Source organism: Xiphias gladius, chromosome 15, assembly GCF_016859285.1.
Source record: "Xiphias gladius isolate SHS-SW01 ecotype Sanya breed wild chromosome 15, ASM1685928v1, whole genome shotgun sequence".
Lineage (NCBI taxonomy): Eukaryota > Metazoa > Chordata > Actinopteri > Istiophoriformes > Xiphiidae > Xiphias > Xiphias gladius.
Genome location: NC_053414.1, coordinates 23932981 through 23954246, shown reverse-complemented (window position 1 = coordinate 23954246; position 21266 = coordinate 23932981). Strand labels below are relative to the sequence as shown.

General features: G+C 40.0%; 1 protein-coding gene across 5 annotated transcripts; it reads left to right on the top strand.

Moving 5' to 3' along the window:
- The first annotated feature begins 2646 nt into the window (after nucleotides 1-2646).
- Nucleotides 2647-20532, top strand: b3gntl1 (UDP-GlcNAc:betaGal beta-1,3-N-acetylglucosaminyltransferase-like 1). 5 transcript variants are annotated; one of them, XM_040147165.1, is made up of 14 exons: nucleotides 2648-2759; nucleotides 2886-3173; nucleotides 3536-3652; nucleotides 3755-3854; nucleotides 5147-5211; nucleotides 5616-5681; nucleotides 6479-6574; nucleotides 11536-11631; nucleotides 13044-13168; nucleotides 16716-16763; nucleotides 17464-17599; nucleotides 17735-17803; nucleotides 18011-18085; nucleotides 19065-20532. In XM_040147165.1, exons 1-14 carry the CDS (start codon nucleotides 2730-2732, stop codon nucleotides 19143-19145), a joined length of 1392 nt encoding a protein of 463 aa, XP_040003099.1. In that variant the 5' UTR covers nucleotides 2648-2729; the 3' UTR covers nucleotides 19146-20532. The 5 variants fall into 5 exon arrangements, with proteins under 5 accessions (XP_040003100.1, XP_040003099.1, XP_040003101.1 ...); XM_040147168.1 differs by having other exon boundaries at nucleotides 2663-2781; XM_040147166.1 differs by lacking the exon at nucleotides 16716-16763 and having other exon boundaries at nucleotides 2647-2759.
- Nucleotides 20533-21266: the final 734 nt, after the last annotated feature.

The following is a 21266-nucleotide window of genomic DNA, read 5'->3' as shown; positions in this document are numbered from 1 at the left end:
CAGAAAGAAAAAGAGAACTATTTACTTTAGTGAATATTTGCTTTTAAAACCCTTGATGATCTGAAATTGAATCAAAAAAATTTAAAACACATCACTGACATTAGCTGATCAACAGAGTCTCAACAGACTGTAGCTGTCCTTCTGAATAAGCCTACGATATTGTTGTCCTGATTGGATAACTTATTTTGGAACTACAGTTTAATCAATTAAAATGTGCTTTATAAGCTGTAGTTGTTTTATTCATTTTAATACTGTTTATTTTTCTATTTATTTCTATATTTCTATAAATAAATTTCATGCTGTTATTTTTTTATGCTCTGGAAAGGCTAATCTTTTTTTTTTAACGACTGAATTCATTTAAAAAAAAATGAATATTTGAGATTGAAGGCTCATTATTGACCTTCTAAACAATAATTATCATATAGTTATATATATATATATATATATATATATATATATAATTATCATATATGTAATTATCATATACCACCTGTTATCAGGTAACTTGATCATGTTATTACAATTGAATCATGTCTCTCACAACTGAGCAAACTCCATTCACTGAGGAAGACCATGACATGTGGTAGAAAATCCTGAAAATGTACAGAAAATGGACCTTGTGCTAAGAATGTTTTATTAAAATGACTACTGACTGTCAAAATGAAAATGAAAGAATACATAATGCCCACGTACGATACTTACACTAAATTCCTGACAAAATGCAAATTCATTGTAAATGCAAGGATGATTTTAATTGACAATAATGATGATTTGCCTTGATGAGATGGCTATGTTTTTCTTTTTCTTTTTTGAAATATACACTTCATATAATTTAGAGATGTACTGTGGCATAAAAAAGTTTGGCTACCCATCATCAAAATTTCTGTTATTGTATCCAATTTAATATCTAATGTAATATCTAAGCTGGTAAAAGATGATCTGATTTTCAAAAAGTATAAAATTAAAGATGACATATTCCTTTAATATTTTAAACAGGATTACTTTTTTAATTCCATATTTTACAGTTTCAAAATAACAAAAAAAGGAAAAAGGGCCCCAAAAAAAGTTTGAGCCTCCAACATGCTCAGTACTTAGTAACACACCCTTTGGCAAGTATCAGAGCTTGTAAACGCTTTTTCTAGCAGCTAAGATTCTTTCAGTTCTTGTTTGAGGGATTTCTGCCCATACTTCCTGCAAAATGCTTCTAGTTCTGTGAGATTCTTGGGGGCCGTCCTGCATGAACTGCTCTTTTGAGGTCTATCCACACATTTTCGAGGATGTATAGGTCGGGGGACTGTGCTAACTTTGCTATCTTCTTATAGTCTGCTCCTGCTTTGTGGGCATAAATTATTATTTCAATTTTCAGAGTGCTAGGTAGCTGCTTAGAGGAGCTCATGGGTGCTGATTGTTGGGACAAGGTTTGCCTTTCCTAATGATGACTGTGAACAAGCCATAGCCCTAACAAGCTAATTAAGGTCTGAGACCTTGGTAAAAGTTATCTGAGAGCTCAAATCTCTTGGGGTGCCCAAACTTTTCACTCAAAAATTGTACAAAACAAAAATAATACAATAATCTTGCTTAAAATGTTGAAAGGAATGCTTCATCTTTAACTTCATGCCTTGTGGAAATCAGTTCATCTTCTACTCACTTAACTATTCACAGTAACAGAAATTTTGACCAGGGGTGCCCAAACTTTTTCATGCCGCTGTATGTCTTGGAGAGCCAGAGAGAAAATAGTTCATTCTTATTAAAAGCTAAAACAGCTTTTTTCTCTGCACATAGAAATAGATGAAGCCTAGAAAGCTGTTTTATACTCACTCGCAGGATATGGTTAATGAGATTAATAAAACTCTGTACAGATTCAAAAATATGAATATTTTGATAACATTAATGTGGATTCCAGCTCACAGAGGGATAAAGGGCAATGAAATTGTAGATGCATTGCCAAACAGGCTCTGAAACATGATGAGATCATGGACAGTTCACTCAGTCAATCTGAAGCAAAAAGGAATAATCAAAAGAAACATCATAAATGAGTGGGAGCACAGTTGGGATACGGAGAACTTAGGACGAAACCTTTATGAAGTACAGCGAGAAGTGGGCACTGTGAGGACGGCTAAAAGGAGCACCAAAGAGGAGAACATCTTAACAAGGCTGAGGGTAGGACATACCAGACTCAATAAAACACTGCACTTAATAAACAAACATCCCTCAGGATCATGTGAGCCCTGTCAAATAGAGGAATCAGTGGAGCACATCAAATTTCACCGTCAAAAGAACTCTCGAGAATGAGATTCATTAAAGAGGGACACCAGGAAATATGGAGTGGAAGAGCTGAGTCTAAGAAAATGTATTTGCCATCGGGATAAGGGGTCTGTTCCATTTGAAAGAAGCTGGGCTGATCAAAAGAAGTCAGTGTTCAGTTAAACATAGTTTTGTGTGTTTGTATTTTTGTTTTGGTTAAGAGGATGGATAACTGGTCCACACGCCAATATAGTGGGTGGCGGCATTGCGCCTTAACGCTGGGCGGCACTCGCCATAAAACGGAAAAAGAACAAGAAGCATTTTTTTATTTTATTTTATTTTAAATACGCCTTCAGCGACGTCACTGCTTCAGATGATTGACGCCGAGCTAGAGCGAACCTGGTGCCTGTCCATGTTTTGCAAGAGCCAATGGGCGTCTGGAGTCAATTGTTTGCGGAAGTTGTGAAAACCGCAATCAACCCCGCATGTCTGGACTACACGTTTTGCTAATCTTGGTACTTTGACCGTAACTAAGATGTACGGAACATATTAAAATTGATGTCCTTTGTTGACCTATATCCATTTCCTACAGAGAACGGTTACAACATGAGTGTTTACGGACATTTTTGTTTTACTTGTAGCCGGCGTGGATCACACTCTTCCGTCACCGACTGTCCCTCCAAGCGACCACTCATTTTACCGTATTATCTCTCGCCATCTCTTCATATCCAGTATTTAATCAGCTACAGCGGCCTCGGACGTCCGCTAACTGCTTCGTGGTCGCCCACATGAGCAGCGGGCTCTCTGAGCGGCGTCGGGACCGGGTGTCGGAGGTCAACATGAACCCACCGAAGAGGCTCCGTGCCGCAGGAAGTGGAGCGGAGACGCCGAGAGGAGAGCAAGGGGGCGAGAGGAGCGCAGTGGATGTGGTGGGTGATGGACTGATCGACTCACGAGGCAACGCGGACCTAAAGCAGAATATACAGCAGAAGGGGCAGGTCTAAGGCCACCGTTCAATGAGAGGCGTTGGTCATAGGGCTGAATGGCTGACTAGTGTGTTTGGGCCGCCTCAGTGGGTCTAGATTTATGTAAACACCGGCACAGAGTCGTTGATGCAACCATCAAATTAAGGTCGAGGATTTATTTATATACATTTTAATGTAAAGAGCTTGTTAAACAAAGTTTCTCCATGATTACTTTAATTAATCAGCTATTTCCGTCTGGTTGTCCATGCGTCAGTTGGTCGCACTGAGTGTGTAGACTGATTCTCCACGCTTGTTTTTACCCTCAGAGTATTGTCATGCCAGTGTACAATGCATCCTCTTGGCTGGATGAATGTCTGCAGGCCATATTACAGCAAGACTTCAATGGATCCATGGAACTGTCTGTCTATGATGATGCAAGCACTGTACGTTTATGTGTGTAGTCTCACAAGTATAAATACCAAGTGTCTTGGAGTATCAGACTTCAGTTGAAGCTTAGTGTGTATTTCCCTGTGTTTGTCCCTCAGGATGACTCCAGGAAAGTGGTGGAGGGTTGGAGGGAGAGGCTGGAGGCGAGGGGCATTGCAGTGGCGATCTCTAGCCACAGCTCTGCCCAACCAAGAGGAGGTCAGTAGACTTATCTGTAAAGCCAGATAGGTAGAATGAAAGCGTAGACATACACGTGCAACAGTGAAAACAGTTTTCCTTCCAGCAGTATTTGTGGGACTCTGGCCGCATCTGAACTAATCTTTCCCTGACAGTATATGCAACACATGAATTACCTAAGGTGTAGGCAAACAGAGAGGGTTTAAATGTCCAACCAAAGTGTTATTTTTACTTTCTTGTTCAGGCAGTTACCTGTGGGGGAAGCATTACCTCCATAATAACATCACCTGCCACTGGATCAGCAAGATTGAAAAAGGCATTTTGCTTGGGGACCTGTGATGAGATCAGAAATGAAGAATAAGCCTGTCGATAGTATATTTTTCATACCATTAGCAAATCACATGGATAGACCAAAACCAGTCATTCCTTCAATACATTCTGACTCCTCTACCCTGTATCTCTGTCACTCAGCCCCAAACCTATCGATTCCTACTAAAGATGTTGAACACCTCCCAAAGGTATGGTTTGCTTTTTTCAAAAAAAGGCTCAGTAATGTACTGAGAAGCTGGACGCTGCAGTTTTAGGAAAAAAATACTGAAATCAGGAGTAAATAGTGCATATTCTGGGGATTGTTTTCTGCCATGGATTAATACAACTTTGGTGCTTGAGTATCTTCAGCAGCAGGAAGATTTATGTATGTACTTAATAAACAACAGTGTGTTTGTGGGTAATGAGTGAAATGTCACCCAGTGCAACAGTATGGCTCACAGATGTGTTTTTTTAATTGTTTTTGGACAACAATGGAGCTCTGTGGCCAAGAGGAACAAGATCTATCACACACTTCTCAGCAGAATCAGTTCATTGTTGGTTTTTGTCTTTTCATGGGATTTGTCGACAATAAGAAAAATACAGAATAACACCAGCCTTATCATTTAATAACCTCTGCTTTTTATTCCTCTAAGTCTGAGGCAGCTGATGTATGCACCGTGCACTGTGTGCACTGTATATGTACATGTTGAAAACAGAGCATGACAGTCACTGCGATGAACTATGTGTCTCATACAGTATATGACTGGTGTGTCTTACACTGTTACATGTTTTTGTTTTGACATTTTGCAAACTACAGTAAGGTATCTCCTATGTTGTCACATGTTTAGTGCTTGAATATGATCCGTGTTAGCACGTGGTGAAATGGAAATAGCTAGCACACAGAGGCATGTACAGAGTACACACAGATACAAGAGTATACACACACACACACACACACACACATAAACATAAACATAAACATAGACTGTTCCTTTGTCTTTCAGTTGGATATGCAAAGAATAAGGCAATATCTCAGAGCTGTGGAAAATACTTGTGCTTTCAGGATGCGGTAAGCATGTATTATTTCATTGTTCAGATGTCTTTCATAACACATACAGCAGTGAGTCAAAAATAATTACATCATGCTGGTTCGTCCAAATATACAGGCTGTACATATACACATTCAGACCTCAGCAGTTCAGTGACGGTTTGACAGAGCTGTCAGAACACATGACTAATGACCTCAGCTCAGTGTTTTATATATATATATATGTGTTTTAGGTGTGTACATTCATATGAGTTGCAGCTCTGTCTGTGATACAGTACATTTAAGTGGTCATCTGAAGGCTAAACTGGCAAAATTACAAATCGAAGGCCACAACATCTGAACGTCTGACCTCTCTTCACTTGATGCTGAATACTTACCTTAATTTATATGCAGTACATGTTTAATTGATATTTTTTGTACTCTAGGATGATGTTATGTTGCCTCAAAGAGTTCGTCTTCAGTATGAGGCGTCTCTCCTCCGCCCAAACTCGGTAAGTTTTCCCTGAAGTATTTGCTTACTCACTTCCGCCCTTCTCTGTTGTACTCTGCCTTCAACCCGCCTTCTCTTCTTGTCTTCTCCCTTCCCCCTTCCCTTTCTCTCTCTTCCTCTGGCCATCTGACCACTCCTTCCCTTAAAATAAAAAAATATTCATTTTGTGTGTGTGTGTGCGTGCGCGCGTGCGGGCGTGCGCGTGCTTCCATGCAGTTGGCATGTAGAGCAGTGTGAGTATCCGGTGTTGATGCTTTCTGAGGCTGCCAGGTCAGAGGTTAAAGGTTGTATGTGTGAGGGAAGTAAAGGAGACAGCATGGAGACAGCAGTCTTGCTGCCCTGCACAAACAACCTGCCCCTTTCTGTTGCAGCTGTAATATTTTATGGTTGTGGATAAAAATGTAGTTTGTTTTCAGTTGTGTATCGCCTCATTTACCTCTTTCTTTGGTGGTTTTGCTTGTACATGTCAAAAGGAGAACAAGAGATGTAGATATACTTTGGACCAATATTTTTCCATATTGAAAATTTCTGTACATAACTAGGGCTTCAACTTACATTTATTTTCATAATTAATTATTCTGCCCATTATTTTTTGGATTAATTGATGTATTGTTTGACCTACAAAATTGGTTGTAGGTTTTTCAGGGCAAACAACAACAAAAAACCCCCAAAACTTACAAGCTACTTCTATCAAAGCATTTTTCCTAAGTGGCTGCAAACGTTTTCATTGGTTCTCAAAAAAAAAGACTTTATTTTTTTTTCTCTGAAAGATGTGTATGTGTGTTTTCATGATGATAGCTGCTTGGCTGTAGAGTTCAGAGGCTTCCAGAGGGATCTACAGAGCGTTACACTCGCTGGATCAACACAATTACTCAGGATCAGCTCATCACACAGGTAAACACTCGCAGCTTGGGCACAGAATGTGTGTTTGGATGTGTATGAATGTGTGTGTCCGTGTGTATTTGAAAGGTCATGTGCCAGGCAGTAACCAGGTCAGAGAGAAACAGGATATGTACCTGCCGGCGTCAATTTCCATGGAAATGTGGCAGTGGACTGCACAAAGGACGCAGCATCACTCCTGACCTCTCTGTCCATCACAGTCCCACCAGCGGAAACGGGTCACACTGCCAGCTGTTTGCTGAGAGTAGTCGATATTGGAAACTGTTGGCAGTGGAAAAGTTAAATTTGCAGACAAAAAAGTACTGCAACCTTAATTATTTAGATTTATGGTGCTAATCTAAAGCTTATTGAAAGTTGTTTCAGATTAATATCACTAAGGACAGCAGTATAATTACTGTAAACAAACAAATCCCTTACCAAAATTTAAAAGCTCGCCATCAGACTCTGCTCTCCACCAGACCTGATTTCATAAGAAATTGTTTTATGGCCCAAAACTGAAAAATGATGTTCCTCCAGAGCAGGTGGAGCTAGAGTTTCTGTCTATGGCAGATGATAAAATGAGTGGATTCCTGTGTGCCATTATCAAGAGTCACCTTTCCTCCTCCTTTCACTTCAAAACAAGTGCAAAGGAGCACTAAAATGTCGAGCCAGGAGGAAACAAGTGTGGGTCACCATGACCGAATGTTGCAGCCATAGTGCTTTTTCACAGCAGCACCTGTGACTGGTCATAATAGGAAAAGCACAGAGTGTTAGTAATAACATTAACAATGGCTCTTTTATACGCAAGTCTCCCAGTAAGACGTGGCAGTGTGACAGTGAGCCAGCATGTACAATATGAGGAGAATTATATCAAATTAATCACACTTGTGGGTGAGACATCACCCTCTGCACATACATATACTGTATGTATGCTGGGTACCAACATACTCACCCCATTTCTACAAACAGGGTAAGAGACCAGAGCCCTACTTCACCGACAAGTGACAATAAATAGCTCTAGTTTCACATTCATTCATGAAAATTGTGAATGCATATGCAAACATTTGGTGTTGGTGCTATTAGATGGAAAAGTGAAGTCAGTGTCTGGCACCTTATTGATCACATGTGCACGTATGTGGAAGTTGTGAAAGATAGCAAACCATGATTTGTCAGGATCTAACATCTAATCTGTCATGTCTCTTGACAAGGCAACAACAGAAATGTATAATTCTTTGAAGTGTCCATCTCAAATGTTAAAAATCATGGTAAAGTGGCCCAGCACAAGCCAACCAAACTGATAACATTGTCCCTACATTGGAATAGTGTTGGCTTGCTAACCTGGTACCAGATTAATATTTAAGCATTTCTAGTGGTTACTTAGGGCGTGTTCATATTAGGTAAGATTGCTTCCTACTGTGCCTGAGTACAACCCCCCCCCAAATCAAAGAAACTGGACTTTGGGGTCAAGTGTACTCTGATCTGTGCCCGGGTCCCTGATGTGAAAGCCGCCTAAAGGTGTGAGTGAGTGAAAATCTTTACATACCACTTTTACAGCTAATACCACCTTAAGAAGTCACATTAATCACTAAGTGATAAGAGAGCCAGTGATATAAAAGTGAAACCACTGGCACTATTTCTGTTTATGTAGAGATGGAAGTCTGAACAAAACACGCTGTCACCAAGGTTACAAGACAACCTGGACTCCCTGTCTTTAACACACACACACACACACACACACACACACACACACACACACACACACACACACACACACAGTCTGCATAACTCTTTAGCAGACATTCCAGGATATTTATATGATATTAAGTTTCATGGAGCATGAGAATGAGATCATACATTGATTCTGCAGGCTTAAAAGAAGCTCCTTTTCTTCCCTCTTCTCTTCCTTCACTTTATCTGTCTTTACTTTCAATTACTAGGCAAAGACTCACAATGTAAATGAGTTAAACCAGAGATTTACTCAGGGTGGTGCTCGTTTTACTTGTTCCAGAGCTGGACCCTGAGGGTTCATCTGTAGGACATTAGATATGGTTATCCAAAACCTTCCCTACCCCACTGACTGAGAGAGAGAGACTCTCTCTCTCTCTCTCTCTCTCTCTCTCTCTCTCTCACTGTCCACTGGTTTCCCAGAACTCATTCTTATTCCTCTTATTCATGCTTTTGGCCACAGTTTACATCTGCAAAATGTTGCAATATTACAACAGAGGGGAGAAGAGATTTACGTAGGTGGACACACACGCTCACATATTCACTAGATTCTGTCCAGCTGTTTGACTGGCTGAATCCAGATGGTTTTTTTTCCCAATTTTCTTCATCTGTGATGCAGTTCAGTTATGCAGTAGTATTCTACTTAAGCCAAGAACAGTGTCACGTTCACATCCAAACACACACTAACATGTACAACACAGCATGTTAAACTCGGTGACGTAGTTGCAGGAAGAAACAGATAAACCTGGAATGGTCCTCAGATCCAAAATTCAAAAACACTACTGTTTCAAAACACACACGCACACACATGCACACACACACACACACACACACGCACACACACACACATACAGACATAAGAGTCATATAAGATAAAGAAATGAAGAAGCTGCAATGTGGTCCTGGTTTATAAAAGACAGGTCAGAGAGAGAAGGAGAGGCCAAAACAAACTCATTAGACAAAGATCACGTGTGAGAGGATGAAGTGTGTATCCTTCCCCTGCACACTTCAGGAAGCACACAGTTTTGTGAGACAGCACATGTGGCTGCACTCTAACCTGTTTTGTTTGCAGGAGAAGAAGTTAACTTTTGCTCAGTTCTTCTTTATTTGACTGTTTGTTCCTAGAACCCAAATGGGAAATTTCCCTGAACTATCAGCCAAATCCTGGTCTGGTTTGGCTGTTACAGTATGTTCTGTAACTGCAACATGAATTTCCTTTTATTTTTGTTAAATTTGAACTGAAATAAAATGCCTTTTCCTGAACCGTGTGTGTGTGTGTGTGTGTGTGTGTGTGTGTGTGTGTGTGTGTGTTTGTTTGGGGGGGGTATTCGTGAGAGATAAACTGCAGGAGATAAATCTAATTACATATCCTGGTAACTCTTGTAGGATTTACCCGTGGAAGCCCGAGTGCCAAGTTGTTTGTATTTTTACATTAAACATGAAGATTTATTTATTTAAGTATCGCATCCAATACTTTTTTTTTCAGGTGCACTGGTCATGCTGTAGTTTCCCTTGATTTTTGACTTCTACAAGCTTATTTTAGGTCGGTGCTGCAGGTTTTCCATTCCCCAGTGCACTCCTCGGTCACTTTGGAATCAATAGACTCTTATTCAACCTTAGATGAGTTACAGTGTTGCATATTTTTCAAAATCAAGATTGTTTCTATGCTTTTTCTCATTCCCCCCTTCTTTGTTTTTTTTTTTTTTAAATTAACCAACTCACAATATGCTCATGAGTCTATATTTGGTAAGAATATGATTACTATTTTCTGACCGGAATTTACATTTTTTCTTTTGTTACAGTCATCTTAACAGTTGAATAACTGTTGGAGCTTTTGGACCACTGTGGTGGACAACACTCTAGATCATCATCAAAAAACCAAATGAGGAAATATCTTTTTAATCATTGATGATCAGAGACAGCATTAAAGCTATTTTGGAAGTTTGTGGATGTCCAACAACGTGCTAAGAAATTTATGTTGGTTTTTCCTTTAATTTGTCATCCATCTGTAGGTGTAGGTTCGTATCTCTCTGGTTTCTCCCCACCGACACACAAACTTTTTTAGTAGTAGAGCAAGACATACAAATATAGACATAAACAACAGAAATAACCCGAGCATCTACATTGGTAGCTCAACAAACTAATCACTGGTCTTTTAGGATTTGACAAACTGACACAAAATTTACTTAAAATTGTCTCTACACAGTGACCAGTATGGACATTTACTGTACTATTGCAGTGCCCAGAATGTTCAAAATGTTCTTGTTATCTCATTAATAGTTAAATATTTTATTCAGTCATCTAATCATCATCGTCTAATTTCCATGTTACTGCTGTGTAATTATATTAATAATAATAGAACCTATTTGTATTTTTTGAGAAAATACTGGACCACAAATTCATAAGGACTGCTTTGACACATACACTCACTTGCCAACTTATTAGGTAAAGCTAAATAAAACTAATGCAGTGTAATACAACTGGACTGTTATAAATCCTCGCTTCATGAGGATTATAATGTTTGGTTTTTATTTGAAAGAGGTGTTGATTTATTTTAATGGTCATTTTGGAGGCTGTAATTTGCGGTGCTGTTGAACTGAACTGGGTTACACTGGGAGGTGTTCCGTATATTTTGTCCATCTCACTGACAAAATATTAGGGACACCCCTCAGTGCTGTCTTGCTGTTGCTGCATCTTAAAGCACTCCGGGATGCTTTCACTTCAAGTGACCGTGCATAGCAGTTGTGCTGTGGTGATAAGCTTCTTACAATTTTTGGAGCTTGGGTCTTTGTCTAAAATACTCCCACACTTCAGATGATCCTGTACAATATTTTGTAGCTGCAGCTTGTTTTCCGAGCAGTCCATGCTTTGTTCAGGTGCAGCCATCTGTGCAATGCACAGTTGTCCTAAATCGATGACGGCAGTTATGCAGATGACTCGCCCCAGCCGTAACCGACTGTCAGTTAATATTACTCTTTGTGTGTTTCTCAACAGCTACTAATCCTAAAAATTTCACAGTCAACACTGCACTTCCTTGGGTACTCAATAATACACACAGAAAGTGTGAAGTCGATTGGATGAGAAGTTGTTGAGAAAATCGTAGGACAGACAGACAATCAGACAGACAGAGATTCTTCCATTTATTAGTAGGATGTCCACAAGTCACAGTATAGTATAACTGATAACGTGATTTCTGGTCTATATGTATCCAAGTGTTTTGTGTTACAGTCTGTACTGTTTTTATGTCTCAGGTATACACATCTCATGGCCCCACCGTTGTCATGCCAACATGGTTCTGCTCAAGGAACTGGTACCTGAAGGTTGGACCATTTGACGAGGGAGGCAAGGTAAAAATTCACAACAAAACTATTCCCAAAGCCTTCGCACTCTGTGTTGATTTTTCTTTTCTGTGTTCCCTATTCCACTCCAAATGACAGAGTCCAAGCGTCAGTCTATCATCATTTGGGCTCCATTATCTGTCCATGTTCATTTTGAAGATCTAAAATTTTAGCCAGGTTCCAGACATCTGATTCACTGCCCACACTTCAGATTTGTTCATTGATTCAAATAGGTCTGCTGTTGTCCACTGACAGTTGTTTCCCACCAGTTAAAGAAACAGTTGACCAATCAGAGCATCATCATCAGCATCATCTTCCTACATAGATAGCTAGCTATATAGCTATGATCATGAAAAAGCAGCAACAGAAAAATGGCAACAAATGTGGATGAGATATATGAAATGAGCTGTACAAGTTGTAGTAAGTTGATTTACACAAATAACTCTTAATAAAGTATTCCACCAATTTATTTAATTTATATTCCTATAACATTGTATTACTCATGATGAACAGTTTAAAAATGAGTATCAGAATCAATAGATATAGCTGGGGCTTACATTACCCACAATGCAACCCAACCTCTGACATTTCGGTCAAAGACTGAGGTGTGTTATGCTAATATCGGTTGATTTAGCCTCGAGCTGTTAGCCTCAAGCAGAGATGAGGAGTGGGCTACAGACGTCTGATTAGCTCAGTTCTTTCTAACTCCACACCCCAGATTTTCTTCATTTCCAACATGTAGCCTTCAGCTCCAACCAACACCGACTCAAGTGACATCACTTTATCAGACTTCGCACATTCCCTCTGGAGACACAAAAGGCTTTATACATCTCGTCACATGTACTCCCCAAGAGCTGTAAACAATCACTATGAAACCCATTAAGTTAATTGCTCTTAGCATCAGCTACAACAGCTTCTGTGTCACCTGAATATAACATTGACGGGGCCGATACATCATTTTCTACTGACTGGTTGGGGTAAAACAAAACAACCCCCCCCCCAACAAGAAATTGACTAAAGTGAACACGTTCAAAAAAAAAAAAAAGGAAACATCACAGTTTCCCATTACCCAAAGTGATGTCTTCAAATTGCTTCTTTGCATAAATGGCAAACAATAGCAGCGAATCTTCACATTGAAGAAGCTGGAACCAGCAAATATTGGGATTTTTCTCTTGAAAAATTATTGAAATCATCACTTGATTATCAAAATACAGGAGTTTCCAATTCATTTTCTTTCGATTGACTAATCAATTACTCGACTTAAGTCTGATTATCAGACTACTAAATCTTCATTTAAACAATAAAATTTTGGATTCACTCAGTCTTCATTGATACTATGCTTTTACCTAAACTGACCCAGCCAACATTACCAAATATTGAACTTCTCCAACCATTATTTTACCCTGTACTTACTCCTCCAGGGAGTCCCAGAGGATCTGCTCTTCTTCTACCAGAGTCTTCGCCAGGGAGGGGGTCTGTCCAGGGTCAACCAATGCCTGCTAGTCTATCGTTACCATGAGAAGGCCACCACACACTCCGTAACAGAGTAAGTCTCAACGTACACGCCCATCCCCACTCAGCTACACTCATACACACATATTTGGATGTGGTGTTGATCATCCACCTCCACAGAGCTGCCTACTGCCATCCAGCATTTTCCCAGGGCTCGAGCTTGTAGCACACAATTATGCAAACACACACAGATGTGTTTTTATACTTTTGAAATTGTCAGGGTATTTTTTTTAGAATTTCAGTCACTTTCCCAGCATATGAATCAAGAATTTCAACATGTTGTCTTCTGTGTTCGGTATCTCTCAGAGGCTGTTGGTAGGAATCTGAAATGGTTGTGAACAGAAGTGTTTGCCATGGTGTGTGTGTGTGTGTGTGTGTGTGTGTGTGTGTGTGTGTGTGTGTGTGTGTGTGTGTGTGTGTGTGTGTGTGTGTGTGTGTGTCTGAAGGAGCTGAATTCCTGCTATTGCCTGTACTTCAGCAAGGTCATGTAGCATCTGCAGGTGTGTGTCTCTACTTCAAAATGTAAAACACACCAAAGGAGAAGGTCTTTCCTGCCTTCCCTCCCCCACACCTCCCTCCCTTTCATCCCCCTTTCCTGTTAACCCTCCTTCCTTTCCTCTTTCCTTCCTTCCTCCCTTATGTCTGTCTGCTGCTCGTATATCTGCCCGTGTTGACGCAATCCTTCACCGATCATCCTCGTCACTGTCTTCATCTATCAACTCTCTGTCTATTTTTGGAGGCCTATTTCAATCTTGCCTTGCCAACCTTCTACTCTCCCCCATTTCTTGTCTCCCCCTTCCTATCCACAGCCTAACTACTTCCTCTCTTTGGTCAAATTAAGCTGTCATCTTCTTTTCTGTCTCCTACAAACACACACACACATACCTATGCAATTATACACTCAGTTGTCAGTTTATTAGAACAATGGGCTAATGGTAATGGAGTCTAACCCAACAGTAACCGATTTCAACAGCACCACAAACTGCAACTTCCAAAATGATCATACAGTTGAATCAACAACTCATTAATAACCTTTTATAACCTTCATGAAGGGAGGATTTGTTGCAGGACATTTGGGTTAGACTGCATTAGTTTTAGCTAGGTGTTCCTAATACACTGACGTCTGAGTGTAGATGCCTTGTATGTGAGGGGAGAAATATCTTTTTAAAAAGTTGAGATGGTGTCATAGAGTCACTGAGACAGAGGCTTCTTAACACGGAAAGGCTGTGTTTATAGATGTGGGTGTGCCTGAATGAGTGTGTATATGTTTGTTCACCCGTTGTGTATGTGAATCTATACCAGAGTGCGTGAAAATGTGTTTGCCTTTTGATCTGCAGGGTATTAAGGGGATGGAGGCATCAGTATATGTATGCAGATATAGTTTATGGTAAATCTCTGCCATCTTACTGCCATGTCTTAGAATCAAAGCCTGTATAGAGAATGTATAGAGAATAATCTAGAGACCACCCGCACTCCACGATGGTGGTGGAGAGAGAGAGTGAGCGAGGAGGAAGGGTTGAGAGAGTGAGGATAACATACACTCACCAAGCACTTTATTAGGAACACAATACTGTGACTGGTTAGGGCCTCCCTTTGCTTTCAAAACAGCCACAGTTCTCCGTGGCCTGGATTCCACAAGATGTTGGAAACCTTCCTTTGAGATTCTGGTCCATGTTGACATGACTGCATCACATAATTTCGGCAGATTTGTCAGCTGCACATTCATGCTGCCAGTCTCACGCTCTACCACATCCCAGAGGTGCTCTACTGGATTCAGATCTGGTGACCGGGAAGGCCAAAGAACACCACTGAACTCATTTTCATGTTCATGAAACCAGTTTGAGATGACTTTTGCTTTGTGATATGGTGCAGCATTAAGGGGCCAAGAAAACATTCCACACACCATTACACCATTACCACCAGCCTGGACTGTTGACACAAGGCAGACTGGGTCCATTGATTCATGCAGTTGATGCCAAATTTTGACCCTATCATCTGCTGCCTCAGCAAAAAAATCCATATTCATCAGACCAGGCTACGTTTTTCCAGTCTTCAACTGTGCAGTTTTGGTGAGTCTGTGCCCACTGCAGCCTCAGATTTCTGTTCTTGGCTGACAGGAGTGGAACCCGACGTGGTCTAATGCTCATGCAGCCCATCCACCTCAAGGTTTGACGTCTTGTGCATTCTGAGAGGCTTTCCTGCTCACCACAGTTGTAAAGAGTGGTTATCTGTGTTACCGTAGCCTTTCTGTCAGCTCCAGCTGTCTGGCCATGCTCCTCTGACCTCTTTCATCAATGAGGAGTTTCCATCCGCAGAACTTCCACAATCATGCCACAGTGAAAGTCACTGAGATCACATTTTTTTCCTTTCTGATGTTTGATGTGAACATTAACTGAAGTCCCTGACCTATCTGTATGAGTTTATGGACTGCAGTGTTGCAACATGATTGGCTGATTGGATAATTGCATGAATAAGCAGGTGTACAGTTGTTCCTAATATAGTGCTTGGTGAGTGTATATCTGAATGTAAAGGTGTGTGTGTGTGTGTGTGTGTGTGTGTGTGTGTGTGTGTGTGTGTGTGTGTGTGTGTGTGTGTGTGTGTGTGTGTGTGTGTGTGTGTGTGTGTGTGTGTGTGTGTGTGTGTGTGTGTGAGAGAGAGAGGCCTCTGCAGGAAACAGGAAAAGGCAAAGTTTTTCTGTCTACTTGAAAAATCAGACTGTACTGTAATGCAGTTCAAATACAGCTTTTATTAAAGACAATACATGCTTTTGGAAGATAAAAGGTGGATTATGGGCTGACACTGAAAGCATAAGTCCCGTTTACTTGGATCTTATCTTTGAAGCTTTGGCCATCATGTCTGTCAGTTATGATAGATGTGATGATATAGTCGCTGGCCTCTGGGAACATGACAACTTCCTTTTAAACAAAGTCCATCAAGCACAAAGCACGAGTGGTCAAACAATCAAACGGATTGTAAACAATCAAACAGTTAAGCCAAGTGTTTAGACCTCTATTTGTAGGTAATACTGAAATTGAGCGCATCTGCAATTCCAATAATAATCCTTAATCGTAGGAAAACGGTGTGTGCAAATAGTAGCAAATATATTTCAAAGTTAAAACACAAAGTGTGTATGTAAGCTGAATAAAGATTAAATGATCAGTCGTTCGATTAATTTATCAAAAGGAAAAGAATCAGCAACTATTTTGATAATTGATTAACCGTTACAAGTCAATTTTCAAGCAAAAATGCCTAAAATGCAATGGTTCCGGGTTCTTAAATGTGAAAATTTGCTACTTTTCTTGGTGATGTCACGTTATGCTCTAGGATATTGTGTCAGGTATTTTTCATTGTTTTCTGATGCTTTATAGACTAAACGATTAATCAATTGAGAAAATAACCAAGGGAATTAATCAAAAATGAAAATAATCATTAGATGCATCCCTAAAGCTGATGAATGTTTACAATTAAAGATAAAAGTTAACATTTATCCTAAATTTTCCTTCCAAATAAGTTTTTCTAAACTTGGGGTTTGTTCAAAACGTATCTGAACATCTCACTGCTCATGTTCCTTGCCTTGTCAGGCATCTTTTTACCGATGTCATGGTCCCAGATCTCAGCACATTTACTTGGTGAGTAGAATCTTATTACTGATAGAAATGATGGAAAAAACTTTGAAAATAAGACACAAATTCTAATAAACTGCAGTTATCCTTTTGAAAGAAATGGGTTCACTTTTTGGAAAATTCTATCATTTGCTTCCTCGTCAGTAGTTAGATGAAGAGGTCGGTGTTACTCTCATATCTGTACTCATTAACTTGCTGGAGCCTTGTCGTCACCATAAGGTTCCCAGGCAACCGGCAGAGACTCCTGGAAGTCACTGCTCCCAACCAAGACATTGTCTAGCATATAACACCTATAAAACCACAACTTGTCAGTTTTTTACGCTTCTGTTTTTGTATGGCTTAAACAAACCAGATGTAGTGGGTTTACTTAGTGAGCTTCAGAGGTGCTGGTAGGTGGATTTTCTTGCCTTTGGACAGAACCCGGCTATCCCCATATGTGTCTTTATGATCAGTTCAAGACCCTGCTTACTCTCGAGTCACTTCGAAATGCAAATTAGGATATGATTGCGTGACTGGATCTTTAACTGCACATAAAATGTTTTTGTCAGCGTATACTTACGAGTTTTCTGAATTAGTTTTCCTCATATACTCATAAAACAATTTGGACTTAGGCCTACAGACAGCATCTCTAATTTTAAGCATGTGCTCTTCCTGCTTCTCTGAGTCCATCCTCTGATCCTCTGCTCATCCCCTCATCTGTTTCCAGGGAAACCATTTGGAAGCTGCGAGTGGACTTCCTGCAGGAGAGAGTACTCAGCCAATGGGAGAGCTTCACCATATGGAACGCTGGGAAACAGGGACGGAAGCTGTACCGATGCCTCAGCCCGACCAATCAGAAGAAAGTATGTTACCTCCGCATGTGAGACATTAACTAGAATGTATGTGTTTTTTACTGTTTTCTGGTCTCTGGGTGGATACAACTGGTGGAAGAAGTTGTGCTATGTGAGCATTCATTACCTTTCTGATTGATTTATCAGGTCAAAGCTTTCTGTGATGTGGATGAGAAAAAGATCCAGAAAGGTTTTTACACATATGAGGAATCAAAGGTGAGGTCAGCGACTGTGGATACCAACTACAATATGTTTATTGTGATTAAATTTTACAGTAAACTTGGATGCAAGGTCATCAAGCCGAGGATATTAGTTTAAAAGCAACTTTTCAAAATATGATTCACCCAGCCACTTTATTCCAGTGAATTTCTATGAAGCTGCAACATTTATAAATGGTTTCTCTTTCTGTTGATATCCTTCCAGGAAATACCTAAGCCAAAAATCCCAATTCTGCACTACAAAGATGCCTCCGCCCCCTTCATCATCTGTGTTAAACTGGTGAGCCGAAAGCTTGTTTGCCCGTTGTATGTGCGCTGTTTCTGATCGTCTGTCCCTCAGGTCTGTAATCTAAGTTAATGGCAAAATAATCAAGGGCGTGTGCTCGGCACAGGACGTAACACACACACACACACACACACACACACACACACACACACACACACACACACACACACACACACACACACACACACAGAGGAGGCGGTCAGGAATTGGGTAGAGACAGCAGCCTGAGCTTTGATCACATGATGCTTGTACAAACATCTGATGTTTTTGCCACTGCTGAGTTTACACATATCATGTTTTGGGTTATGTTTTATACTCTAAAATCCTGGCTATACTTATATCCTTTTCCCTAGATAAATATATTCTCTTTTTATTCATGTTTAATTAATATACAGTAATATACACACACAGCGCTGTGCAGGCAGCCCGGTCACTAATTGCCTAGTTATCGCCCAGTCACATTCAGACATCAAATCTAGAATGACCCCACCTACAGGGTCTACTAATTACTCAATTATGGGATCTGGGAGAAGTAATCAGAGTCAGAGAACAAGGAAAGCTGGACTCAATCATGCTCTCTCTCTTTTTCTATGAAACACTCTCTCTCTCACACACACACACACACACACACACACACACACACACACACAAACACCTGGACTCAATCACACAAGTTTTAAACCCAGATGTCAAATAACTATCATCAACAAATATATTCATTTAAACTTCTTACATAGGCCAGGGTTAAACCGAAAGTACTGTTGGTCAGTCTGAATCTCTTCAGTCTGCGTATAACCTTTGGCAACGGTTCAGTGCGACAATGAAGAAAAGAAGGACCTTCATTAAAAAGACAAAGCAAGCAAATTTAGCCATTAGGGCAAATGATAATGCTTCTTATGTTGTTTTGAGGAGATTTGTACCTTCCACCACGTGTTCTGTTCCCATTGTTTCTCAGATATTTTTTCATCTATAGGACATGACAGGAGGTGTTTTGGAGGAGAACCTTAACTCTTTGAAGCTGAAGGAAGGAACAGATTACTACCATTTCAACTGACTGCTTGGAGAGATGGGAAGACGAGAGGAGCCCCGCAGCTTTAATAGGCAGAGGAAAGCAGAGGAGTGGATCACTTACTACATACGCACAATTTGTGGGTTAGGCAGGTAATAACAGGAAAAGAGTGAAGTGAACACTGGAACAGAGATGGTTTCTCTGCTTTCGCTGCCTCACCGCTGAACCACAGCACTGGAGTTCTTAGAGTTGGCTGTTTTCATTCACTTTCTTGCTGAGAGTTAGATTATAAGATTGACATCAATCCCATATCTGTCCATCACATATGAAGCTACAGTCAGGAGACGTAGTTTAGCTGGAAACAGGAGAAAACAGCTAACCTGGCTCTGTCCAAGGGTAAAACAGATATACCTTCCACCGCCTCTAAAGCTCACTTATTAACACGTTATACCTTGTTTGTTTAGTACGTTAAAAAAAAAAGTAACATTTCATGTTTTAGGTTAAGTATTTGCTGGACTGCAGGTGGATTTCCATCCATCATCACCACCATCCATAAAAACTTAAGCACATTTTAAATTTGCACATAAAACAGCTGAGGGGAAAATCTGAAAATTCCCAAAAATTAAAAAATATGAAGAATTGTTTTCATCTTGTCTGAGGTTATTAAGTTGGTGTATTGTTTAAAAACAAAGTGCGACAGAGTGCAATGGAAACAGACTAAGTGAATGAATCATGCTTTATATAAAGCACGCAACTTAATCGTCCACTGAAGCCCCCACTGTACTGAAGACAGGAAAAATAGCAGCAGACGAAACATCAGATCTGTGTGGACTGATAACGTAGACTGTAACGTTTCTCACATTAATAGATGAATCAAACAGAAATGACATATTTCCTTCATGTTTTCTACATTGTTTCTACACCAACTTTATCTCGATGAACCAACTCCTAATTTTCGAATAAAGGTAGTGGATATAAACGCACATTAATTTTCATTTTCTTTTGCTAATTTTTTCTCGAAATTCCGTTACAATTTGCACTACATTTGGATGGATAGAGTTATTTCTTACTCGGGCACTCCAGGTCACTGTTCATTTTCAAACTTCAGTTTTTGTAAAAAAAAAAAAAAAGGATAACAAGCTGCTGGTAGTAGCTTTATATTGAGCATACAGATATGACAGTGGTATCGATCTTCTTGTCTAATTATCAGCAGGAAAGTGAATAAGAACATTTCCAAAAATGTTGAACTATTCCTTTTAAAAGCTTTAACATGGGTGATAATAGACGCTAATACAAGTGACCATAACTTGAAGTGGAGAAGTGGAGCGATGTTTTGATAACTGAATTACCAAGAAAAGTGTATTTGGACCCTCATATTTTACAGTTATTTATCTTGCAAGAGGACATGACAATTACTGTTGTTGACCACTGAGAGAATAAAATGTTTTTGTGTTTTCTAATCCTTTGTAGCCTGAGATTTGTATTCTCCAGCCTATAAACTTGAATTTATGTTGAAGTAAAAAGAAGCGACTGGAGTCAGCGAGTCATCACAGAAGGTTCAGCTTATAAAGGGTGGGATGTTTTATGAAAAGATTCCTTGCGCTGATTTCTTAACAGTCTTCTCTGATGCAACAAAATCAGATACATGCACACATCTGCTATAAATGTACAAACATGGATTCTGCATGTATTTGTTTTTCTTTCTCTGGGTCTCTTATGAAATCTACAGAACAATAACCTCTTTAAAAGAGCACAGTTCTGATACATAAACACACACGAAAAGTTTATTTTACCTCACAGAGTGTGGAGTTTTTCTGCCCAAAGGTAAACAGACCTTTCCCCACAAAATCTCCCCCAGTGCTTCCTGGGTCAGAGAGGTGGTCTGCCTTACTGTAAATCTGGCCACAGAAGTTTGTAGGGAAGCAGCAGTGACAGTGAAAAACTGGATGGGGTCTTCAGTTCTGGCAAAGTTTTATTTTCTCTACCTTTGTTTGTTATCACAGACTGAACATACAGTCACACAGTGGCGTGGATGTACAGAATCCAGTTAGGTTTGGATTCGTTGTGTTTAATAAATTACAGGACTGTTTGGGCCTGATTCAGCCCAGACAGTCGGGCTTGAGGTAAAAGCCTCAGACCTCTGCCCCCACAGTACAGTGCTGTGTA